The 24,075-nt window shown below is 43.8% G+C and overlaps 1 protein-coding gene across 1 annotated transcript in view; it reads left to right on the forward strand.

The window, feature by feature from the left end:
* MUC16 (mucin 16, cell surface associated) overlaps nt 1–24,075 on the forward strand; it is a 132,922-nt gene that overhangs the window by 97,820 nt on the left and 11,027 nt on the right. Inside the window, exons 27-86 of the mRNA XM_054013927.1 lie at nt 310–336; nt 630–772; nt 866–933; nt 1,326–1,498; nt 1,625–1,651; nt 1,945–2,087; nt 2,181–2,248; nt 2,641–2,813; nt 3,894–3,920; nt 4,246–4,358; nt 4,452–4,519; nt 4,912–5,084; nt 5,211–5,237; nt 5,531–5,673; nt 5,767–5,834; nt 5,974–6,146; nt 6,405–6,431; nt 6,757–6,869; nt 6,963–7,030; nt 7,423–7,595; nt 7,722–7,748; nt 8,042–8,184; nt 8,278–8,345; nt 8,485–8,657; nt 8,916–8,942; nt 9,266–9,378; nt 9,472–9,539; nt 9,932–10,104; nt 10,231–10,257; nt 10,552–10,694; nt 10,788–10,855; nt 10,995–11,167; nt 11,426–11,452; nt 11,747–11,889; nt 11,983–12,050; nt 12,443–12,615; nt 12,742–12,768; nt 13,064–13,206; nt 13,300–13,367; nt 13,912–14,084; nt 14,468–14,494; nt 14,669–14,811; nt 14,938–15,005; nt 15,416–15,588; nt 16,470–16,496; nt 16,650–16,792; nt 16,919–16,986; nt 17,393–17,565; nt 18,447–18,473; nt 18,627–18,769; nt 18,896–18,963; nt 19,371–19,543; nt 20,425–20,451; nt 20,605–20,747; nt 20,874–20,941; nt 21,349–21,521; nt 22,406–22,432; nt 22,607–22,749; nt 22,876–22,943; nt 23,842–24,014. Of these exons, the coding sequence (XP_053869902.1) occupies nt 310–336; nt 630–772; nt 866–933; nt 1,326–1,498; nt 1,625–1,651; nt 1,945–2,087; nt 2,181–2,248; nt 2,641–2,813; nt 3,894–3,920; nt 4,246–4,358; nt 4,452–4,519; nt 4,912–5,084; nt 5,211–5,237; nt 5,531–5,673; nt 5,767–5,834; nt 5,974–6,146; nt 6,405–6,431; nt 6,757–6,869; nt 6,963–7,030; nt 7,423–7,595; nt 7,722–7,748; nt 8,042–8,184; nt 8,278–8,345; nt 8,485–8,657; nt 8,916–8,942; nt 9,266–9,378; nt 9,472–9,539; nt 9,932–10,104; nt 10,231–10,257; nt 10,552–10,694; nt 10,788–10,855; nt 10,995–11,167; nt 11,426–11,452; nt 11,747–11,889; nt 11,983–12,050; nt 12,443–12,615; nt 12,742–12,768; nt 13,064–13,206; nt 13,300–13,367; nt 13,912–14,084; nt 14,468–14,494; nt 14,669–14,811; nt 14,938–15,005; nt 15,416–15,588; nt 16,470–16,496; nt 16,650–16,792; nt 16,919–16,986; nt 17,393–17,565; nt 18,447–18,473; nt 18,627–18,769; nt 18,896–18,963; nt 19,371–19,543; nt 20,425–20,451; nt 20,605–20,747; nt 20,874–20,941; nt 21,349–21,521; nt 22,406–22,432; nt 22,607–22,749; nt 22,876–22,943; nt 23,842–24,014 (6,075 nt within the window). The remainder of the gene's footprint in view (nt 1–309; nt 337–629; nt 773–865; nt 934–1,325; nt 1,499–1,624; nt 1,652–1,944; nt 2,088–2,180; nt 2,249–2,640; nt 2,814–3,893; nt 3,921–4,245; nt 4,359–4,451; nt 4,520–4,911; nt 5,085–5,210; nt 5,238–5,530; nt 5,674–5,766; nt 5,835–5,973; nt 6,147–6,404; nt 6,432–6,756; nt 6,870–6,962; nt 7,031–7,422; nt 7,596–7,721; nt 7,749–8,041; nt 8,185–8,277; nt 8,346–8,484; nt 8,658–8,915; nt 8,943–9,265; nt 9,379–9,471; nt 9,540–9,931; nt 10,105–10,230; nt 10,258–10,551; nt 10,695–10,787; nt 10,856–10,994; nt 11,168–11,425; nt 11,453–11,746; nt 11,890–11,982; nt 12,051–12,442; nt 12,616–12,741; nt 12,769–13,063; nt 13,207–13,299; nt 13,368–13,911; nt 14,085–14,467; nt 14,495–14,668; nt 14,812–14,937; nt 15,006–15,415; nt 15,589–16,469; nt 16,497–16,649; nt 16,793–16,918; nt 16,987–17,392; nt 17,566–18,446; nt 18,474–18,626; nt 18,770–18,895; nt 18,964–19,370; nt 19,544–20,424; nt 20,452–20,604; nt 20,748–20,873; nt 20,942–21,348; nt 21,522–22,405; nt 22,433–22,606; nt 22,750–22,875; nt 22,944–23,841; nt 24,015–24,075) is intronic.

Raw genomic sequence — 24,075 nt, forward strand, 5'->3', positions numbered from 1 at the left:
CTCGTCCACTGTGACCCCTAGGTCCTTTTCTGCAGAACTGCTACCTAGCCATTCGGTCCCTAGTCTGTAGCAATGCATGGGATTCTTCCATCCTAAGTGCAGGACTCTGCACTTGTCCTTGTTGAACATCATCAGGTTTTTTTTGGCCCAATCCTCTAATTTGTCTAGGACCGTCTGTATACTATCCCTACCCTCTAGTGTATCTACCACGCCTCCTAGTTTAGTGTCATCTGCAAACTTGCTGAGAGTGCAGTCCACACCAGATGAACCTCCAGATCATTAATAAATCAATTTCCCGTCTCATTCCAGGTTATAACGAAGCACCAACTCTGCCAAGTGAGTATAGTTCAGAATGATCCTTAATGAAAAAATGGGAAAGATACAAACTTGCAAAGTTTAATACAAGACAGGTGGTGAATAGAGCTTGTCTAGAACTGTGAGTCTGCTCACAATGGAATGGAATTGGCCCTCTAAGGAGAACTGTCCGCAGTACCCTTGTGGTGGGGGCGGGAAATAAAATCCCATTTGCGATTTGCGTAAACATGGATCTGTGGAATTAGAGATGTGTTCCAGTGTGTCTGAAGGGCTGAGATCATTGATTTTTCATTCTGCTATTTCATTTTTTGCAGCTGTTTTGCCAATCTCAACCCCCGTTCCAGCAATTGAACATTTCACTGTGAACTTCACCATAACCAATTTCAAATATGATTCACAACTGGGATCTCCTCATTCTGCCCGGTTCAATGCTACTGAGAAAGCCTTGATCTCGTTGGTAAGTAGGACTGGCTCACAGCCTTTCCGGGCAGTTTGGGGTATCTGGTGCTATTAGCAGTACGGCAGACTAATGACATCCTCTCTTTGCCAGCTCAACCCAATATTTGGAAACAGCAGCATCGGCCCAGATTATATAAGATGTGAAGTGACGGCTTACAGGTAAGGATCCAGGAACAGATATTTATTTATAACACGACAGTCTGAGCACACATTTCCAATCAGTTGGTTTAGCATCAGAATAAAGCGGAAATATTTCCCTCTTCCATAATTAAGCCCTACGATACTTCTGTCACTGTGGTTGGAAGAAGAACTTGATAATGTCAGCATAGGTTTCTAGGGGACACTGAATGCTTAGAGCTTTATAAATGGCCTATTTACATTATTGATTGGTAGAACATCGTTAAGGGGATTAATTTAGATTCCATTAATAGGTGTACTTATGAATTATCATCTTATGGTAACAATGAGATCCCAGAATGAAACATATCTCTTCATCATTAGCAAACAATTTAAACACATGAACAAATCTGACATTGGCTTTTCTATTGTAGACCGGTGAGAGCTGGGAATGACACCGGGGTAGATGCCGTCTGCACCTACAGGCGCGACTCCACTGCTCCCCCGTTTGACAGAGTGGGTGTTTACCATGAAATCCGCAACAAGACAAATGGCATCACCAAGCTCGGCCCCTACACCCTGGACAAGGACAGCCTCTACGTCAATGGTAACCATCTGAATTCTTAACAGTTTTCTTTACCGCTCATTCTGGACCATCCTTGCGTCTACGTGTCACTTCCTTCCCTCCCCACCTGTCTAGCTGCCCTCTAATCATTTTCCCTTCTCATTCCAGGTTATAACGAAGCACCAGCTCTGCCAAGTGAGTATAGTTCAGAATGATCCTTAATGAAAAAATGGGAAAGATACAAACTTGCAAAGTTTAATACAAGACAGGCAGTGAATAGAGCTTGTCTAGAACTGTGAGTCTGCTCACAATGGAATGGAATTGGCCCTCTAAGGAGAACTGTCCGCAGTACCCTTGTGGTGGGGGAGGGAAATAAAATCCCTTTTGCGATTTGCGTAAACATGGATCTGGGGAATTAGAGATGTGTTCCAGTGTGTCTGTAGGGGTGAGATCATTGATTTTTCATTCTGCTATTTCATTTTTTGCAGCTGTTTTGCCAATCTCAACCCCCGCTCCAGCAATTGAACATTTCACAGTGAACTTCACCATAACCAATTTCAAATATGATTCACAACTGGGATCTCCTCATTCTGCCCGGTTCAATGCTACTGAGAAAGCCTTGATCTCTTTGGTAAGTAGGACTGGCTCACAGCCTTTCTGGGCAGTTTGGGGTATCTGGTGCTATCAGCAGTACGGCAGACTAATGACATCCTCTCTTTGCCAGCTCGACCCAATATTTGGAAACAGCAGCATCGGCCCAGATTATATAAGATGTGAAGTGACGGCTTACAGGTAAGGATCCAGGCACTGACATTTATTTATAACACTACAGTCTGAGCACACATTTCCTATCTGTTGGTTTAGCATCAGAATAAAGCGGAAATATTTCCCTCTTCCATAATTAAGCCCTATGATACTTCTGTCACTGTGGCTGGAAGCAGAACGTGTTAATGTCAGCATAGGTTTCTAGGGGACATTGAATGGTTAGAGCTTCATAAATGGCCTATTTACATTATTGATTGGTAGAACACCATTAAGGGCATTATTTTAGATTCCAGTAATAGGTGTACTTATGAATTACCATCTTATGGTAACAATGAGATCCCAGAGTGAAACATATCTCTTCATCATTAGCAAACAATTTAAACACATGAACAAATCTGACATTGGCTTTTCTATTGTAGACCGGTGAGAGCTGGGAATGACACAGGGGTAGATGCCGTCTGCACCTACAGGCGCGACTCCACTGCTCCCCCGTTTGACAGAGTGGGTGTTTACCATGAAATCCGCAACACGACAAATGGCATCACCAAGCTCGGCCCCTACACCCTGGACAAGGACAGCCTCTATGTCAATGGTAACCAGATGATTTCTTAACAGTTTTCTGTACCGCTCATTCTGGACCATCCTTGCGTCTACTTGTCAATTCCTTCCCTCCCCACCTGTCTAGTTGCCCTCTAATCATAGAATCATAGAATAGAATCATAGAATATCAGGGTTGGAAGGGACCTCAAGAGGTCATCTAGTCCAACCCCCTGCTGAAAGCAGGTCCAATTCCCAACTAAATCATCCCAGCCAGGGCTTTGTCAAGCCGGGCCTTAAAAACCTCCAAGGAAGGAGATTCCACCACCTCCCTAGGTAACGCATTCCAGTGCTTCACCACCCTCCTAGTGAAATAGTGTTTCCTAATATCCAACCTGGACCTCCCCCACTGCAACTTGAGACCATTGCTCCTTGTTCTGTCATCTGCCACCACTGAGAACAGCCTTGCTCCATCCTCTTTGGAACCCCCCTTCAGGTAGTTGAAGGCTGCTATCAAATCCCCCCTCATTCTTCTCTTCTGGAGACTAAACAATCCCAGTTCCCTCAGCCTCTCCTCATAAGTCATGTGCTCCAGACCCCTAATCATTTTTGTTGCCCTCCGTTGGACTCTTTCCAATTTTTCCTCATCCTTCTTTTAGTGTGGGGCCCAAAACTGGACACAGTATTCCAGATGAGGCCTCACCAATGTCGAATAAAGGGGAACGATCACGTTCCTCGATCTGCTGGCAATGCCCCTACTTATACAGCCCAAAATGCCATCAGCCTTCTTGGCAACAAGAGCACACTGTTGACTCATATCCAGCTTCTCGTCCACTGTGACCCCTAGGTCCTTTTCTGCAGAACTGCTACCTAGCCATTCGGTCCCTAGTCTGTAGCAATGCATGGGATTCTTCCATCCTAAGTGCAGGACTCTGCACTTGTCCTTGTTGAACATAATCAGGTTTTTTTTGGCCCAATCCTCTAATTTGTCTAGGACCGTCTGTATACTATCCCTACCCTCTAGTGTATCTACCACGCCTCCTAGTTTAGTGTCATCTGCAAACTTGCTGAGAGTGCAGTCCACACCAGATGAACCTCCAGATCATTAATAAATCAATTTCCCGTCTCATTCCAGGTTATAACGAAGCACCAACTCTGCCAAGTGAGTATAGTTCAGAATGATCCTTAATGAAAAAATGGGAAAGATACAAACTTGCAAAGTTTAATACAAGACAGGCGGTGAATAGAGCTTGTCTAGAACTGTGAGTCTGCTCACAATGGAATGGAATTGGCCCTCTAAGGAGAACTGTCCGCAGTACCCTTGGGGGTGGGGTGGAGGAAATAAAATCCCATTTCCGATTTGCGTAAACATGGATCTGTGGAATTAGAGATGTGTTCCAGTGTGTCTGTAGGGGTGAGATCATTGATTTTTCATTCTGTTATTTCATTTTTTGCAGCTGTTTTGCCAATCTCAACCCCCGCTCCAGCAATTGAACCTTTCACTGTGAACTTCACCATAACCAATTTCAAATATGATTCACAACTGGGATCTCCTCATTATGCCCGGTTCAATGCTACTGAGAAAGCCTTGATCTCGTTGGTAAGTAGGACTGGCTCACAGCCTTTCCGGGCAGTTTGGGGTATCTGGTGCTATCAGCAGTACGGCAGACTAATGACATCCTCTCTTTGCCAGCTCGACCCTATATTTGGAAACAGCAGCATCGGCCCAGATTATATAAGGTGTGAAGTGACGGCTTACAGGTAAGGATCCAGGAACTGACATTTATTTATAACACTACAGTCTGAGCACACATTTCCAATCAGTTGGTTTAGCATCAGAATAAATCGTAAATAGTTCCCTCTTGCATAATTAAGCCCTACGATACTTCTGTCACTGTGGCTGGAAGCAGAACGTGTTAACGTCAGCATAGGTTTCTAAGGGACACTGAATGGTTAGAGCTTCATAAATGGCTTAATTACATTATTGATTGGTAGAACATCATTAAGGGGATTATTTTAGATTCCAGAAATAGGTGTACTTATGAATTATCATCTTATGGTAACAATGAGATCCCAGAATGAAACATATGTCTTCATCATTAGCAAACAATTTAAACACATGAACAAATCTGAGATTGTCTTTTCTATTGTAGACCGGTGAGAGCTGGGAATGACACCGGGGTAGATGCCATCTGCACCTACAGGCGCGACTCCACTGCTCCCCCGTTTGACAGAGTGGGTGTTTACCATGAAATCCGCAACACGACAAATGGCATCACCAAGCTCGGCCCCTACACCCTGGACAAGGACAGCCTCTACGTCAATGGTAACCAGATGATTTCTTAACAGTTTTCTTTACCGCTCATTCTGGACCATCCTTGCATCTACTTGTCTCTTCTTTCCCTCCCCACCTGTCTAGTTGCCCTCTAATCATTTTCCCTTCTTATTCCAGGTTATAACGAAGCACCAGCTCTGCCAAGTGAGTATAGTTCAGAATGATTCTTAATGAAAAAATGGGAAAGATACAAACTTGCAAAGTTTAATACAAGACAGGCGGTGAATAGAGCTTGTCTAGAACTGTGAGTCTGCTCACAATGGAATGGAATTGGCCCTCTAAGGAGAACTGTCGGCAGTACCCTTGTGGTGGGGGCGGGAAATAAAATCCCATTTGCGATTTGCGTAAACATGGATCTGTGGAATTAGAGATGTGTTCCAGTGTGTCTGTAGGGCTGAGATCATTGATTTTTCATTCTGCTATTTCATTTTTTGCAGCTGTTTTGCCAGTCTCAACCCCCGCTCCAGCAATTGAACATTTCACAGTGAACTTCACCATAACCAATTTCAAATATGATTCACAACTGGGATCTCCTCATTCTGCCCGGTTCAATGCTACTGAGAAAGCCTTGATCTCTTTGGTAAGTAGGACTGGCTCACAGCCTTTCCGGGCAGTTTGGGGTATCTGGTGCTATCAGCAGTACGGCAGACTAATGACATCCTCTCTTTGCCAGCTCGACCCTATATTTGGAAACAGCAGCATCGGCCCAGATTATATAAGATGTCAAGTGACGGCTTACAGGTAAGGATCCTGGGGCTGATATTACCATATTACACTACAATGTGAAGGTTCATTTGCTGTCATTTTGTTCGGCATTGGACAGTCACCAGCAAACAATTTAAACACATGATCAAATCTGACATTGTCTTTTCTATTGTAGACCGGTGAGAGCTGGGAATGACACCGGGGTAGATGCCGTCTGCACCTACAGGCGCGACTCCACTGCTCCCCCGTTTGACAGAGTGGGTGTTTACCATGAAATCCGCAACAAGACAATTGGCATCACCAAGCTGGGCCCCTACACCCTGGACAAGGACAGCCTCTATGTCAATGGTAACCAGATGATTTCTTTACATCTTGTCCCTTCTGTGTAATTGATTGCACCGATGTAACAATAGAGACGCGATATATTTGATGGATGTTAAAGATCACATATAGCAAGAAAGAGTCCCAGCCCCACAATAACCACAGACCATAGAAAGTCAGTGATGGTTTTATGCCCTACTGCTCTTTCTGGACCATCCTATTTGTCACTTCTTTCCCTCCCCACCTGTCTAGTTGCCCTCTAATCATTTTCCCTTCTCATTCCAGGTTATAACGAAGCACCAGCTCTGCCAAGTGAGTATAGTTCAGAATGATCCTTAATGAAAAAATGGGAAAGATACAAACTTGCAAAGTTTAATACAAGACAGGCGGTGAATAGAGCTTGTCTAGAACTGTGAGTCTGCTCACAATGGAATGGAATTGGCCCTCTAAGGAGAACTGTCCGCAGTACCCTTGGGGGTGGGGTGGAGGAAATAAAATCCCATTTCCGATTTGCGTAAACATGGATCTGTGGAATTAGAGATGTGTTCCAGTGTGTCTGTAGGGGTGAGATCATTGATTTTTCATTCTGCTATTTCATTTTTTGCAGCTGTTTTGCCAATCTCAACCCCCGTTCCAGCAATTGAACCTTTCACTGTGAACTTCACCATAACCAATTTCAAATATGATTCACAACTGGGATCTCCTCATTATGCCCGGTTCAATGCTACTGAGAAAGCCTTGATCTCGTTGGTAAGTAGGACTGGCTCACAGCCTTTCCGGGCAGTTTGGGGTATCTGGTGCTATCAGCAGTACGGCAGACTAATGACATCCTCTCTTTGCCAGCTCGACCCTATATTTGGAAACAGCAGCATCGGCCCAGATTATATAAGGTGTGAAGTGACGGCTTACAGGTAAGGATCCAGGAACTGACATTTATTTATAACACTACAGTCTGAGCACACATTTCCAATCAGTTGGTTTAGCATCAGAATAAATCGTAAATAGTTCCCTCTTGCATAATTAAGCCCTACGATACTTCTGTCACTGTGGCTGGAAGCAGAACGTGTTAACGTCAGCATAGGTTTCTAAGGGACACTGAATGGTTAGAGCTTCATAAATGGCTTAATTACATTATTGATTGGTAGAACATCATTAAGGGGATTATTTTAGATTCCAGAAATAGGTGTACTTATGAATTATCATCTTATGGTAACAATGAGATCCCAGAATGAAACATATGTCTTCATCATTAGCAAACAATTTAAACACATGAACAAATCTGAGATTGTCTTTTCTATTGTAGACCGGTGAGAGCTGGGAATGACACCGGGGTAGATGCCATCTGCACCTACAGGCGCGACTCCACTGCTCCCCCGTTTGACAGAGTGGGTGTTTACCATGAAATCCGCAACACGACAAATGGCATCACCAAGCTCGGCCCCTACACCCTGGACAAGGACAGCCTCTACGTCAATGGTAACCAGATGATTTCTTAACAGTTTTCTTTACCGCTCATTCTGGACCATCCTTGCATCTACTTGTCTCTTCTTTCCCTCCCCACCTGTCTAGTTGCCCTCTAATCATTTTCCCTTCTTATTCCAGGTTATAACGAAGCACCAGCTCTGCCAAGTGAGTATAGTTCAGAATGATTCTTAATGAAAAAATGGGAAAGATACAAACTTGCAAAGTTTAATACAAGACAGGCGGTGAATAGAGCTTGTCTAGAACTGTGAGTCTGCTCACAATGGAATGGAATTGGCCCTCTAAGGAGAACTGTCGGCAGTACCCTTGTGGTGGGGGCGGGAAATAAAATCCCATTTGCGATTTGCGTAAACATGGATCTGTGGAATTAGAGATGTGTTCCAGTGTGTCTGTAGGGCTGAGATCATTGATTTTTCATTCTGCTATTTCATTTTTTGCAGCTGTTTTGCCAGTCTCAACCCCCGCTCCAGCAATTGAACATTTCACAGTGAACTTCACCATAACCAATTTCAAATATGATTCACAACTGGGATCTCCTCATTCTGCCCGGTTCAATGCTACTGAGAAAGCCTTGATCTCTTTGGTAAGTAGGACTGGCTCACAGCCTTTCCGGGCAGTTTGGGGTATCTGGTGCTATCAGCAGTACGGCAGACTAATGACATCCTCTCTTTGCCAGCTCGACCCTATATTTGGAAACAGCAGCATCGGCCCAGATTATATAAGATGTCAAGTGACGGCTTACAGGTAAGGATCCTGGGGCTGATATTACCATATTACACTACAATGTGAAGGTTCATTTGCTGTCATTTTGTTCGGCATTGGACAGTCACCAGCAAACAATTTAAACACATGATCAAATCTGACATTGTCTTTTCTATTGTAGACCGGTGAGAGCTGGGAATGACACCGGGGTAGATGCCGTCTGCACCTACAGGCGCGACTCCACTGCTCCCCCGTTTGACAGAGTGGGTGTTTACCATGAAATCCGCAACAAGACAATTGGCATCACCAAGCTGGGCCCCTACACCCTGGACAAGGACAGCCTCTATGTCAATGGTAACCAGATGATTTCTTTACATCTTGTCCCTTCTGTGTAATTGATTGCACCGATGTAACAATAGAGACGCGATATATTTGATGGATGTTAAAGATCACATATAGCAAGAAAGAGTCCCAGCCCCACAATAACCACAGACCATAGAAAGTCAGTGATGGTTTTATGCCCTACTGCTCTTTCTGGACCATCCTATTTGTCACTTCTTTCCCTCCCCACCTGTCTAGTTGCCCTCTAATCATTTTCCCTTCTCATTCCAGGTTATAACGAAGCACCAGCTCTGCCAAGTGAGTATAGTTCAGAATGATCCTTAATGAAAAAATGGGAAAGATACAAACTTTCAAAGTTTAATACAAGACAGGCGGTGAATAGAGCTTGTCTAGAACTGTGAGTCTGCTCACAATGGAATGGAATTGGCCCTCTAAGGAGAACTGTCAGCAGTACCCTTGTGGTGAGGGCGGGAAATAAAATCCCATTTGCGATTTGCGTAAACATGGATCTGGGGAATTAGAGATGTGTTCCAGTGTGTCTGTAGGGGTGAGATGATTGATTTTTCATTCTGCTATTTCATTTTTTGCAGCTGTTTTGCCCGTCTCAACCCCCGCTCCAGCAATTGAACATTTCACAGTGAACTTCACCATAACCAATTTCAAATATGATTCACAACTGGGATCTCCTCATTCTGCCCTGTTCAATGCTACTGAGAAAGCCTTGATCTCGTTGGTAAGTAGGACTGGCTCACAGCCTTTCCGGGCAGTTTGGGGTATCTGGTGCTATCAGCAGTACGGCAGACTAATGACATCCTCTCTTTGCCAGCTCAACCCAATATTTGGAAACAGCAGCATCGGCCCAGATTATATAAGATGTGAAGTGACGGCTTACAGGTAAGGATCCAGGAACTGACATTTATTTATAACACTACAGTCTGAGCACACATTTCCAATCAGTTGGTTTAGCATCAGAATAAATCGTAAATAGTTCCCTCTTGCATAATTAAGCCCTACGATACTTCTGTCACTGTGGCTGGAAGCAGAACGTGTTAACGTCAGCATAGGTTTCTAAGGGACACTGAATGGTTAGAGCTTCATAAATGGCTTAATTACATTATTGATTGGTAGAACACCATTAAGGGCATTATTTTAGATTCCAGTAATAGGTGTACTTATGAATTACCATCTTATGGTAACAATGAGATCCCAGAGTGAAACATATCTCTTCATCATTAGCAAACAATTTAAACACATGATCAAATCTGACATTGGCTTTTCTACTGTAGACCGGTGAGAGCTGGGAATGACACAGGGGTAGATGCCGTCTGCACCTACAGGCGCGACTCCACTGCTCCCCCGTTTGACAGAGTGGGTGTTTACCATGAAATCCGCAACAAGACAAATGGCATCACCAAGCTCGGCCCCTACACCCTGGACAAGGACAGCCTCTACGTCAATGGTAACCAGATGATTTCTTTACAGTTTTCTTTACCGCTCATTCTGGACCATCCTTGCATCTACTTGTCTCTTCCTTCCCTCCCCACCTGTCTAGCTGCCCTCTAATCATTTTCCCTTCTCATTCCAGGTTATAATGAAGCACCAGCTCTGCCAAGTGAGTATAGTTCAGAATGATCCTTAATGAAAAAATGGGAAAGATACAAACTTTCAAAGTTTAATACAAGACAGGTGGTGAATAGAGCTTGTCTAGAACTGTGAGTCTGCTCACAATGGAATGGAATTGGCCCTCTAAGGAGAACTGTCCGCGGTACCCTTGGGGGTGGGTCGGGGAAATAAAATCCCATTTGCGATTTGCGTAAACATGGATCTGGGGAATTAGAGATGTGTTCCAGTGTGTCTGAAGGGCTGAGATCATTGATTTTTCATTCTGCTATTTCATTTTTTGCAGCTGTTTTGCCAATCTCAACCCCCGTTCCAGCAATTGAACATTTCACTGTGAACTTCACCATAACCAATTTCAAATATGATTCACAACTGGGATCTCCTCATTCTGCCCGGTTCAATGCTACTGAGAAAGCCTTGATCTCGTTGGTAAGTATGACTGGCTCACAGCCTTTCTGCGCAGTTTGGGGTATCTGGTGCTATCAGCAGTACGACAGACTAATGACATCCTCTCTTTGCCAGCTCAACCCAATATTTGGAAACAGCAGCATCGGCCCAGATTATATAAGATGTGAAGTGACGGCTTACAGGTAAGGATCCTGGGGCTGATATTACCATATTACACTACAATGTGAAGGTTCATTTGCTGTCATTTTGTTCGGCATTGGACAGTCACCAGCAAACAATTTAAACACATGATCAAATCTGACATTGTCTTTTCTATTGTAGACCGGTGAGAGCTGGGAATGACACTGGGGTAGATGCCGTCTGCACCTACAGGCGCGACTCCACTGCTCCCCCGTTTGACAGAGTGGGTGTTTACCATGAAATCCGCAACAAGACAAATGGCATCACCAAGCTTGGCCCCTACACCCTGGACAAGGACAGCCTCTATGTCAATGGTAACCAGATGATTTCTTTACAGCTTGTCCGTTCTATGTAATTCATTGTGCCGATGTAACAATAGAGACGCGATATATTTGATGGATGTTAAAGATCACATATAGCAAGAAAGAGTCCCAACCCCACAATAACCACAGACCATAGAAAGTCAGTGACGGTTTTATGCCCTACTGCTCTTTCTGGACCATCCTATTTGTCACTTCTTTCCCTCCCCACCTGTCTAGTTGCCCTCTAATCATTTTCCCTTCTCATTCCAGGTTATAACGAAGCACCAGCTCTGCCAAGTGAGTATAGTTCAGAATGATCCTTAATGAAAAAATGGGAAAGATACAAACTTTCAAAGTTTAATACAAAACAGGTGGTGAATAGAGCTTGGCTAGAACTCTGAGTCTGTTCACAATGGAATGGAATTGACCCTCTAAGGAGAACTGTCCACAGTACCCTTGTGGTGGGGGGGACGACATAAAATCCCATTTGCGATTTGCATAAACATGGATCTGTGGAATTAGAGATGTGTTTCAGTGTGTCTGTAGGGGTGAGTTCACTGATTTTTCATTCTGCTATTTCATTTTTTCCAGCTGTTTTGCCAATCTCAACCCCCGCTCCAGCAATTGAACATTTCACAGTGAACTTCACCATAACCAATTTCAAATATGATTCACAACTTGGATCTCCTCAGTCTGCCCGGTTCAATGCTACTGAGAAAGCCTTGATCTCGTTGGTAAGTATGACTGGCTCACAGCCTTTCTGCGCAGTTTGGGGTATCTGGTGCTATTAGCAGTACGGCAGACTAATGACATCCTCTCTTTGCCAGCTCAACCCAATATTTGGAAACAGCAGCATCGGCCCAGATTATATAAGATGTGAAGTGACGGCTTACAGGTAAGGATCCAGGCACTGACATTTATTTATAACACGACAGTCTGAGCACACATTTCCAATCAGTTGGTTTAGCATCAGAATAAAGCGGAAATATTTCCCACTTCCATAATTAAGCCCTACAATACTTCTGTCACTGTGGCTGGAAGAAGAACTTGTTAATGTCAGCATAGGTTTCTGGAGGATACTGAATCGTTAGAGCTTTATAAATGGCCTATTTACATTATTGATTGGTAGAACATCGTTAAGGGGATTATTTTAGATTCCAGTAATAGGTGTACTTATGAATTACCATCTTATGGTAACAATGAGATCCCAGAGTGAAACATATCTCTTCATCATTAGCAAACAGTTTAAACACATGATCAAATCTGACATTGGCTTTTCTATTGTAGACCGGTGAGAGCTGGGAATGACACCGGGGTAGATGCCGTCTGCACCTACAGGCGCGACTCCACTGCTCCCCCGTTTGACCGAGTGGGTGTTTACCATGAAATCCGCAACAAGACAAATGGCATCACCAAGCTCGGCCCCTACACCCTGGACAAGGACAGCCTCTATGTCAATGGTAACCAGCTGATTTCTTAACAGTTTTCTTTACCGCTCATTCTGGACCATCCTTGCATCTACTTGTCTCTTTTTTCCCTCCCCACCTGTCTAGTTGCCCTCTAATCATTTTCCCTTCTCATTCCAGGTTATAACGAAGCACCAGCTCTGCCAAGTGAGTATAGTTCAGAATGATCCTTAATGAAAAAATGGGAAAGATACAAACTTTCAAAGTTTAATACAAGACAGGCGGTGAATAGAGCTTGTCTAGAACTGTGAGTCGGCTCACAATGGAATGGAATTGGCCCTCTAAGGAGAACTGTCCGCAATACCCTTGGGGGTGACGGAGGGGAAATAAAATCCGAATTGCGGTTTGCGTAAACATGGGTCTGTGGAATTAGAGATGTGTTCCAGTGTGTCTGTAGGGGTGAGATCATTGATTTTTCATTCTGCTATTTCATTTTTTGCAGCTGTTTTGCCAATCTCAACCCCCGCTCCAGCAATTGAACATTTCACAGTGAACTTCACCATAACCAATTTCAAATATGATGCACAACTGGGATCTCCTCATTCTGCCCGGTTCAAGGCTACTGAGAAAGCCTTGATCTCTTTGGTAAGTAGGACTGGCTCACAGCCTTTCCGGGCAGTTTGGGGTATCTGGTGCTATCAGCAGTACGACAGACTAATGACATCCTCTCTTTGCCAGCTCAACCCAATATTTGGAAGCAGCAGCATCGGCCCAGATTATATAAGATGTGAAGTGACGGCTTACAGGTAAGGATCCAGGCTCCGAGATTACCATATTGGGATAATACAACTGCTGCTCCTTCCAGCGGTCTTGTGAGGATAAATACATTAAAAGTGTGAGGCTCTTGGATATTAGAGGAATGAGGGCCCAATAAGTACCTTAGATCAACAACTAATATGTTAATCTATCCTTGTTAATGTTAGCTTGGTGAGGGGAAAACAAACCTTCTCTACTTTGTTATTTTCCTGAAGACTTAACATGCTGCTGATTTCAGAGGATTTTACCTGATGGTCTTTGGGCAGGAACCGCATTGAGAACCAACCATTCGGGGTGGGGGGAGGGCAGGTTGGGAGTGAGGCAGGGAAATGGGTCCAGGACCGGATTTCTCTCTCACAAAGCGGTCGACAGATTTAAGATGTCGGCAATCGCATAGCTTCCTTACCTAGCATTTTATTTCATCTCCAAAAAGAGCAGATTGGTTTTTTTTCCTGAAGCTTTTTAAAATTTTCCCATGTTATAAATGGATAGAAAAAAAAATCACGTGAAACGTACTTGTCCTGTTGTCCCTAGCCCTGTGGAAAATGGCGACGGCACGCACGTCGATGCCCTCTGCACCTACCGAAATGACTCCACCAGACCCAAGTTCGACAGAGCGAAGGTTTACCACGAGCTGAGCAACAAGACAGGAGACATCACTAAATTAGGTCCTTACAACCTGGACAACAGCAGTCTCTACGTCAATGGTAAACAACTAATGGCCCATTGCTGTTCACTGCTGTCGCAGGCAGGGTGTTAAGAATCGAAAAAGCACAATTCACTGTATACATACAAGTACATCCACTGTGCGCAGTCTCTTCCATACCCTGTGTGCTCTGTTTATGTGTACATTGCATCTCATTAATTTACACACCTGCAGTGGCTTTACATCCAAGCCATTACACTGCGGCCATTAGCCTTCTACCTTACACACCAATCAATTCCCAAGAGCTGTGAAGCAGCACTGGAATCTTCAGCGCTTGGCTTCTGGCGCTCCATTCCTGAGTTCTCTCTTTTATGATCTTCTTTCATTTTTTAGTGTCTCAGTCCATAACCCTGTTTCTTAATGATAATCTCTGTTCCTTTCCAGAATACAACGAAGCACTTCTTGGACCAAGTAAGTGTTTTAACAAATTGATTCACATTAGAGCTATCAAAGGAAAATTAGTGGGGAAGGAATTCTCAAAAGCCCTGTAGAAGGGTAGAGTTCTGTTGGGACTGAGGGTGTCTTTGAGGGTGCAGAAGGCTTTGTATGTTGCTATGTTACGATCCTTTCTCTTCTATATCACAGCTCTGAGCCCAACTACCCCCCAAAGTCCAACAGCTGGGCATTTCACACTGAACTTCACCTTGACCAACCTCCGCTACACCACAGACCTGGGGACACCGGGTTCCCGTAAATTCAATTCTACAGAGAAAACAATACTGTATTATGTAAGTCTGACAGACACACGCTGCCCGGCCTGTTTCATTTGTTGGCTCTTGTGCTCTCCCCTTTGCACACCCCTCTTCTCCCCCCAGACGTGTGTCAGACTCAGGAAATGATCTTTTCTTTGACAGATTGAGCCTCTGCTCAGAAACAGCAGCATTGGCCCGGTCTACACTGGATGCGAAGTGATGGCATTTAGGTAAGGAGGGTATATTTCTTCAATTCCGCTACAGCGTAGGGCTTCATGTACGTTCGCTGGACACGCTAATCACTAACAATGTATAGTTCCTTTCCCTTTCCACTTTCCCTAATATTTAAAATATCCATGTATCTAACTACCACCAGTGTCCGGCATTTAGTACCTGGGAACCAGAGTCATTACAGTGAAAGCTGCTATGATTTCTTAGATACCCTTTTTTTCATAACATTGCTTTCATAATTATATTGTGATATTTCCATAAGCTTCCTTTAAACCCAAATTCAAACAATTATCCTGTCCCTCTGGATAGTCCGGCTTCCGTTTAGTGGTTCTTTTTAATATCATATTGAGGAGCGAATACAGACAATGGCACTAACTAACAGAAATCTTCGTAACGTCTGATTCCCTAGGTCGGTGAAGAACAGGGATGACACCGGGGTAGATGCCTTGTGCAGCTACAGGAATGAGGCCACAGCGCCCAAGTTGGACAGAGTGAAGGTTTACCGGGAGCTGAGCAGCATGACGAAGGACATCACCACATTAGGGCAATACAACCTGGATAACAAGAGCCTCTATGTCAATGGTAATCGGATGATGGTCTCACACCTCCAGGGAGCGCTCACATCGCTCCTTGGTTTAACACGCATGAATAAAAAAGATGAAACAGCTGAAAAATCTACAGGAAATAATGACATCCACACCGCTGAGAAGTCAGTCCAGACTTGAGTAAAATATTTGTGAGCTCAGAAAACAGCTATTTCCTTGCACTCCATGGAAACACTCCTTCCTTGGGGTGACAACTGCCATAGTAGGACAAGAGAAATTCCCCAGGAGGTGGAAAGGGGACGTGGAAAATACAGGAAAGTGGGAGATGGCCTGCTTGGGCCTTAGGCTTCCATTCCGCAGGGCATTTAAGCACGTGCTTAACTTTAAGCACAGAAGTGTCCCATTGACATTTATCGAATAACACGTGCTTAAAGATGAGCATGAGCCTAAGAGCTTTGCTGAATCAGGGCTTATTTAAGAACATGGGTAAAATGGTCACAAACACTTAAGTAACTGAGGAGACCAAGTCCCATGGACTGGCAGGATTTAGGTTTCTGAGTCCTACAGGCACTTCTAAAATTTTTACATTAAGTCCCATTTTTAAAAGTGACTTGAGCAATGTAGGAGACTAGGTCCCAGTGACAATATCTGGGATTTAGTCTCCTAAGTCACTTAGGTATTTTTGAGCATTTTATCCCAATAGTACACATAGCTTTTATCCCCGAGTTGCAGTCTTTGAGATTATAGTAAAATACAACCATTCTTAAGCAACGGGGTTACTTATTCGATAGATACACATCTACAGCACTTGGCTTCTGGCGGTCCATTCCTGAGTTAACTGTTGTATGATCCTCTTTCATTTTTTATTCTCTCTGTCCAAAGCCCTGTTTCTTAATGATAATCTCTCTTCCTTTCCAGAATACAACGAAGCACTTCTTGGACCAAGTAAGTGTTTTAACAAATTAATTCACATTAAAGCTAATGCAGGGAAATTAGCACTGTACTAGTGTAGTGTACTGTTGGGACTGAGGGTGTCTTTGAGGGTGCAGAAGGCTTGGTATGTTGCTATGTTATGATCTTTTCTCTTCTATATCACAGCTCTGAGCCCAACTACCCCTCAAAGTCCAACAGCTGGGCATTTCACACTGAACTTCACCTTGACCAACCTCCGCTACACCACAGACCTGGGGACACCGGGTTCCCGTAAATTCAATTCTACACAGAAAACAATACTGTATTATGTAAGTCTGACAGACACACGCTGCCCGGCCTGTTTCATTTGTTGGCTCTTGTGCTCTCCCCTTTGCACACCCCTCTTCTCCCCCCAGACGTGTGTCAGACTCAGGAAATGATCTTTTCTTTGACAGATTGAGCCTCTGCTCAGAAACAGCAGCATTGGCCCGGTCTACACTGGATGCAAAGTGATGGCATTTAGGTAAGGAGGGTATACTTCAATTCCGCTACAGCGTAGGGCTTCATGTACGTTCGCTGGACACGCTAATCACTAACAATGTATAGTTCCTTTCCCTTTCCATTTTCCCTAATATTTAAAATATCCATATACCTAACTACCACCAGTGTCCGGCATTTAGTACCTGGGAACCAGAGTCATTACAGTGAAAGCTGCTATGATTTCTTAGATACCCTTTTTTCATAAAATTACTTTCATAATTATATTGTGATATTTCCATAAGCTTCCTTTAAACCCAAATTCAAACAATTATCCTGTCCCTCTGGATAGTCCGGCTTCCGTTTAGTGGTTCTTTTTAATATCATATTGAGGAGCGAATACAGACAATGGCACTAACTAACAGAAATCTTCGTAACGTCTGATTCCCTAGGTCGGTGAAGAACAGGGATGACACCGGGGTAGATGCCTTGTGCAGCTACAGGAATGAGGCCACAGCGCCCAAGTTGGACAGAGTGAAGGTTTACCGGGAGCTGAGCAGCATGACGAAGGACATCACCACATTAGGGCAATACAACCTGGATAACAAGAGCCTCTATGTCAATGGTAATCGGATGATGGTCTCACACCTCCAGGGAGCGCTCACATCGCTCCTTGGTTTAACACGCATGAATAAAAAAGATGAAACAGCTGAAAAATCTACAGGAAATAATGACATCCACACCGCTGAGAAGTCAGTCCAGACTTGAGTAAAATATTTGTGAGCTCAGAAAACAGCTATTTCCTTGCACTCCATGGAAACACTCCTTCCTTGGGGTGACAACTGCCATAGTAGGACAAGAGAAATTCCCCAGGAGGTGGAAAGGGGACGTGGAAAATACAGGAAACTGGGAGATGGCCTGCTTGGGCCTTAGGCTTCCATTCCGCAGGGCATTTAAGCACGTGCTTAACTTTAAGCACAGAAGTGTCCCATTGACATTTATCGAATAACACGTGCTTAAAGATGAGCATGAGCCTAAGAGCTTTGCTGAATCAGGGCTTATTTAAGAACATGGGTAAAATGGTCACAAACACTTAAGTAACTGAGGAGACCAAGTCCCATGGACTGGCAGGATTTAGGTTTCTGAGTCCTACAGGCACTTCTAAAATTTTTACATTAAGTCCCATTTTTAAAAGTGACTTGAGCAATGTAGGAGACTAGGTCCCAGTGACAATATCTGGGATTTAGTCTCCTAAGTCACTTAGGTATTTTTGAGCATTTTATCCCAATAGTACACATAGCTTTTATCCCCGAGTTGCAGTCTTTGAGATTATAGTAAAATACAACCATTCTTAAGCAACGGGGTTACTTATTCGATAGATACACATCTACAGCACTTGGCTTCTGGCGGTCCATTCCTGAGTTATCTGTTGTATGATCCTCTTTCATTTTTTATTCTCTCTGTCCAAAGCCCTGTTTCTTAATGATAATCTCTCTTCCTTTCCAGAATACAACGAAGCACTTCTTGGACCAAGTAAGTGTTTTAACAAATTAATTCACATTAAAGCTAATGCAGGGAAATTAGCACTGTACTAGTGTAGTGTACTGTTGGGACTGAGGGTGTCTTTGAGGGTGCAGAAGGCTTGGTATGTTGCTATGTTATGATCTTTTCTCTTCTATATCACAGCTCTGAGCCCAACTACCCCTCAAAGTCCAACAGCTGGGCATTTCACACTGAACTTCACCTTGACCAACCTCCGCTACACCACAGACCTGGGGACACCGGGTTCCCGTAAATTCAATTCTACACAGAAAACAATACTGTATTATGTAAGTCTGACAGACACACGCTGCCCGGCCTGTTTCATTTGTTGGCTCTTGTGCTCTCCCCTTTGCACACCCCTCTTCTCCCCCCAGACGTGTGTCAGACTCAGGAAATGATCTTTTCTTTGACAGATTGAGCCTCTGCTCAGAAACAGCAGCATTGGCCCGGTCTACACTGGATGCGAAGTGATGGCATTTAGGTAAGGAGGGTATACTTCAATTCCGCTACAGTGTAGGGCTTCATGTACGTTCGCTGGACAGGCTAATCACTAACAATGTATAGTTCCTTTCCCTTTCCACTTTCCCTAATATTTAAAATATCCATATACCTAACTACCACCAGTGTCCGGCATTTAGTACCTGGGAACCAGCGTCATTACAGTGAAAGCTGCTATGATTTCTTAGATACCCTTTTTTTCATAACATTGCTTTCATAATTATATTGTGATATTTCCATAAGCTTCCTTTAAACCCAAATTCAAACAATTATCCTGTCCCTCTGGATAGTCCGGTTTCTGTTTAGCGGTTCTTTTTAATATCATATTGAGGAGTGAACACAGACAATGGCACTAACTAACAGAAATCTTCGTAACGTCTGATTCCCTAGGTCGGTGAAGAACAGGGATGACACCGGGGTAGATGCCTTGTGCAGCTACAGGAATGAGGCCACAGCGCCCAAGTTGGACAGAGTGAAGGTTTACCGGGAGCTGAGCAGCATGACGAAGGACATCACCACATTAGGGCAATACAACCTGGATAACAAGAGCCTCTATGTCAATGGTAATCGGATGATGGTCTCACACCTCCAGGGAGCGCTCACATCGCTCCTTGGTTTAACACGCATGAATAAAAAAGATGAAACAGCTGAAAAATCTACAGGAAATAATGACATCCACACCGCTGAGAAGTCAGTCCAGACTTGAGTAAAATATTTGTGAGCTCAGAAAACAGCTATTTCCTTGCACTCCATGGAAACACTCCTTCCTTGGGGTGACAACTGCCATAGTAGGACAAGAGAAATTCCCCAGGAGGTGGAAAGGGGACGTGGAAAATACAGGAAACTGGGAGATGGCCTGCTTGGGCCTTAGGCTTCCATTCCGCAGGGCATTTAAGCACGTGCTTAACTTTAAGCACAGAAGTGTCCCATTGACATTTATCGAATAACACGTGCTTAAAGATGAGCATGAGCCTAAGAGCTTTGCTGAATCAGGGCTTATTTAAGAACATGGGTAAAATGGTCACAAACACTTAAGTAACTGAGGAGACCAAGTCCCATGGACTGGCAGGATTTAGGTTTCTGAGTCCTACAGGCACTTCTAAAATTTTTACATTAAGTCCCATTTTTAAAAGTGACTTGAGCAATGTAGGAGACTAGGTCCCAGTGACAATATCTGGGATTTAGTCTCCTAAGTCACTTAGGTATTTTTGAGCATTTTATCCCAATAGTACACATAGCTTTTATCCCCGAGTTGCAGTCTTTGAGATTATAGTAAAATACAACCATTCTTAAGCAACGGGGTTACTTATTCGATAGATACACATCTACAGCACTTGGCTTCTGGCGGTCCATTCCTGAGTTAACTGTTGTATGATCCTCTTTCATTTTTTATTCTCTCTGTCCAAAGCCCTGTTTCTTAATGATAATCTCTCTTCCTTTCCAGAATACAACGAAGCACTTCTTGGACCAAGTAAGTGTTTTAACAAATTAATTCACATTAAAGCTAATGCAGGGAAATTAGCACTGTACTAGTGTAGTGTACTGTTGGGACTGAGGGTGTCTTTGAGGGTGCAGAAGGCTTGGTATGTTGCTATGTTATGATCTTTTCTCTTCTATATCACAGCTCTGAGCCCAACTACCCCTCAAAGTCCAACAGCTGGGCATTTCACACTGAACTTCACCTTGACCAACCTCCGCTACACCACAGACCTGGGGACACCGGGTTCCCGTAAATTCAATTCTACACAGAAAACAATACTGTATTATGTAAGTCTGACAGACACACGCTGCCCGGCCTGTTTCATTTGTTGGCTCTTGTGCTCTCCCCTTTGCACACCCCTCTTCTCCCCCCAGACGTGTGTCAGACTCAGGAAATGATCTTTTCTTTGACAGATTGAGCCTCTGCTCAGAAACAGCAGCATTGGCCCGGTCTACACTGGATGCGAAGTGATGGCATTTAGGTAAGGAGGGTATACTTCAATTCCGCTACAGTGTAGGGCTTCATGTACGTTCGCTGGACAGGCTAATCACTAACAATGTATAGTTCCTTTCCCTTTCCACTTTCCCTAATATTTAAAATATCCATGTATCTAACTACCACCAGTGTCCGGCATTTAGTACCTGGGAACCAGAGTCATTACAGTGAAAGCTGCTATGATTTCTTAGATACCCTTTTTTTCATAACATTGCTTTCATAATTATATTGTGATATTTCCATAAGCTTCCTTTAAACCCAAATTCAAACAATTATCCTGTCCCTCTGGATAGTCCGGTTTCTGTTTAGCGGTTCTTTTTAATATCATATTGAGGAGTGAACACAGACAATGGCACTAACTAACAGAAATCTTTGTAACGTCTGATTCCCTAGGTCAGTGAAGAACAGGGATGACACTGGGGTAGATGCCTTGTGCAGCTACAGGAATGAGGCCACAGCGCCCAAGTTGGACAGAGTGAAGGTTTACCGAGAGCTGAGCAGCATGACGAAGGACATCACCACGTTAGGGCAATACAACCTGGATAACAAGAGCCTCTATGTCAATGGTAATCGGATGATGGTCTCACACCTCCAGGGAGCGCTCACATCGCTCCTTGGTTTAACACGCATGAATAAAAAAGATGAAACTCTGGAAAAATGTACAGGACAAAATGACATCCACACAGCAGAGAAGTCAGTCCAGACTTGAGTAAAATATTTGTGAGCTCAGAAAACAGCTGATTTCCTTGCACTCCATGGAAACACTCCTTCATTGGGGTGACAACTGCCATAGTAGGACAAGAGAAATTCCCCAGGAGATGGAAAGGGGACGTGGAAAATACAGGAAAGTGGGAGATGGCCTGCTTGGGCCTTAGGCTCCCATTCCGCAGGGCATTTAAGCACGTCCTTAACTTTAAGCACAGAAGTGCCCCATTGATGTGTATGGAATAACACGTGCTTAAAGATGAGCAAGAGCCTAAGTGCTTTGCTGAATCAGGGTCTTATTTAAGAACATGGGTAAAATGGTCACAAACACTCAAGTAACTGAGGAGATCAAGTCCCATGGATTGGCAGGATTTAGGCTTCTGAGTCCTACAGGCACTTCTAAAATTTTTACATTAAGTCCCATTTTTAAAAGTGACTTGAGCGATGTAGGAGACTACGTCCCAGTGACAGTATCTGGGATTTAGTCTCCTAAGTCACTTAGGTATTTTAGAACATTTTATCCCAATAGTACACATAGCTTTTATCCCCGAGTTGCAGTTTTTTGAAATTATAGTAAAATATAGCCATTCTTAAGCAACAGGGTTACTTATTCGATAGATACACATCTACAGCGCTTGGCTTCTGGCGGTCCATTCCTGAGTTATCTGTTGTCTGATCCTCTTTCATTTTTTAGTCTCTCTGTCCAAAGCCCTGTTTCTTAATGATAATCTCTGTTCCTTTCCAGAATACAACGAAGCACTTCTTGGACCAAGTAAGTGTTTTAACAAATTAATTCACATTAGAGCTATCAAAGGAAAATTAGTGGGGAAGGAATTCTCAAAAGCCCTGTAAAAGGGTAGAGATCTGTTGGGATTGAGGGTGTCTTTGAGGGTGCAGAAGGCTTTGTATGTTGCTATGTTATGATCCTTTCTCTTCTGTATCACAGCTCTGAGCCCAACTACCCCCCAAAGTCCAACAGCTGGGCATTTCACACTGAACTTCACCTTGACCAACCTCCGCTACACCACAGACCTGGGGACACCGGGTTCCCGCAAATTCAATTCTACAGAGAAAACAATACTGTATTATGTAAGTCTGACAGACACACGCTGCCCGGCCTGTTTCATTTATTAGCTCTTGTGCTCTCCCCTTTGCACACCCCTCTTCTCCCCCCAGACGTGTGTCAGACTCAGGAAATGATCTTTTCTTTGACAGATTGAGCCTCTGCTCAGAAACAGCAGCATTGGCCCGGTCTACACTGGATGCAAAGTGATGGCATTTAGGTAAGGAGGGTATACTTCTTCAATTCCGCTACAGCGTAGGGCTTCATGTACGTTCGATGGACACGCTAATAACTAACAATGTATATAATGGACACAAGTCAGATATCAGGAATGGCAATATACAAAAACCTGTAGGAGAACACTTCAACCTCCCTGGCCACACAATAGCAGATGTAAAGGTAGCCATCTTACAGCAAAAAAACTTCAGGACCAGACTCCAAAGAGAAACTGCTGAGCACCAGTTCATTTGCAAATTTGACACCATCAGATCAGGATTAAACAAAGACTGTGAATGGCTATCCAACTACAGAAGCAGTTTCTCCTCCCTTGGTGTTCACACCTCAGCTGCTAGCAGAGCACCTCACCCTCCCTGATTGAACTAACCTCGTTATCTCCACACTGACATATACCTGCCTCTGGAGATTTCCATTACTTGCATCTGAAGAAGTGAGGTTCTTACCCACGAAAGCTTATGCTCCCAGTACTTCTGTTAGTCTCAAAGGTGTCACAGGACCCTCTGTTGCTTTTTACAGATTCAGACTAACACGGCTACCCCTCTGATACTTAATGTATAGTTCCTTTCCCTTTCCATTTTTTCTAATATTTAAAATATCCATGTATCTAACTACCACCAGTGTCCAGCATTTAGTACCTGGGAACCAGCGTCATTACAGTGAAAGCTGCTATGATTTCTTAGATACCCTTTTTTCATAAAATTACTTTCATAATTATATTGTGATATTTCCATAAGCTTCCATTAAACCCAAATTCAAACAATTATCCTGTCCCTCTGGATAGTCCGGCTTCCGTTTAGTGGTTCTTTTTAATATCATATTGAAGAGCGAATACAGACAATGGCACTAACTAACAGAAATCTTCGTAACGTCTGATTCCCTAGGTCGGTGAAGAACAGGGATGACACCGGAGTAGATGCCTTGTGCAGCTACAGGAATGAGGCCACAGCGCCCAAGTTGGACAGAGTGAAGGTTTACCGGGAGCTGAGCAGCATGACGAAGGACATCACCACGTTAGGGCAATACAACCTGGATAACAAGAGCCTCTATGTCAATGGTAATCGGATGATGGTCTCACACCTCCAGGGAGCGCTCACATCGCTCCTTGGTTTAACGCG

The sequence above is a fragment of the Malaclemys terrapin genome, chromosome 24 (assembly GCF_027887155.1).
Source record: "Malaclemys terrapin pileata isolate rMalTer1 chromosome 24, rMalTer1.hap1, whole genome shotgun sequence".
In the NCBI taxonomy this organism is placed as follows: Eukaryota; Metazoa; Chordata; order Testudines; family Emydidae; genus Malaclemys; species Malaclemys terrapin.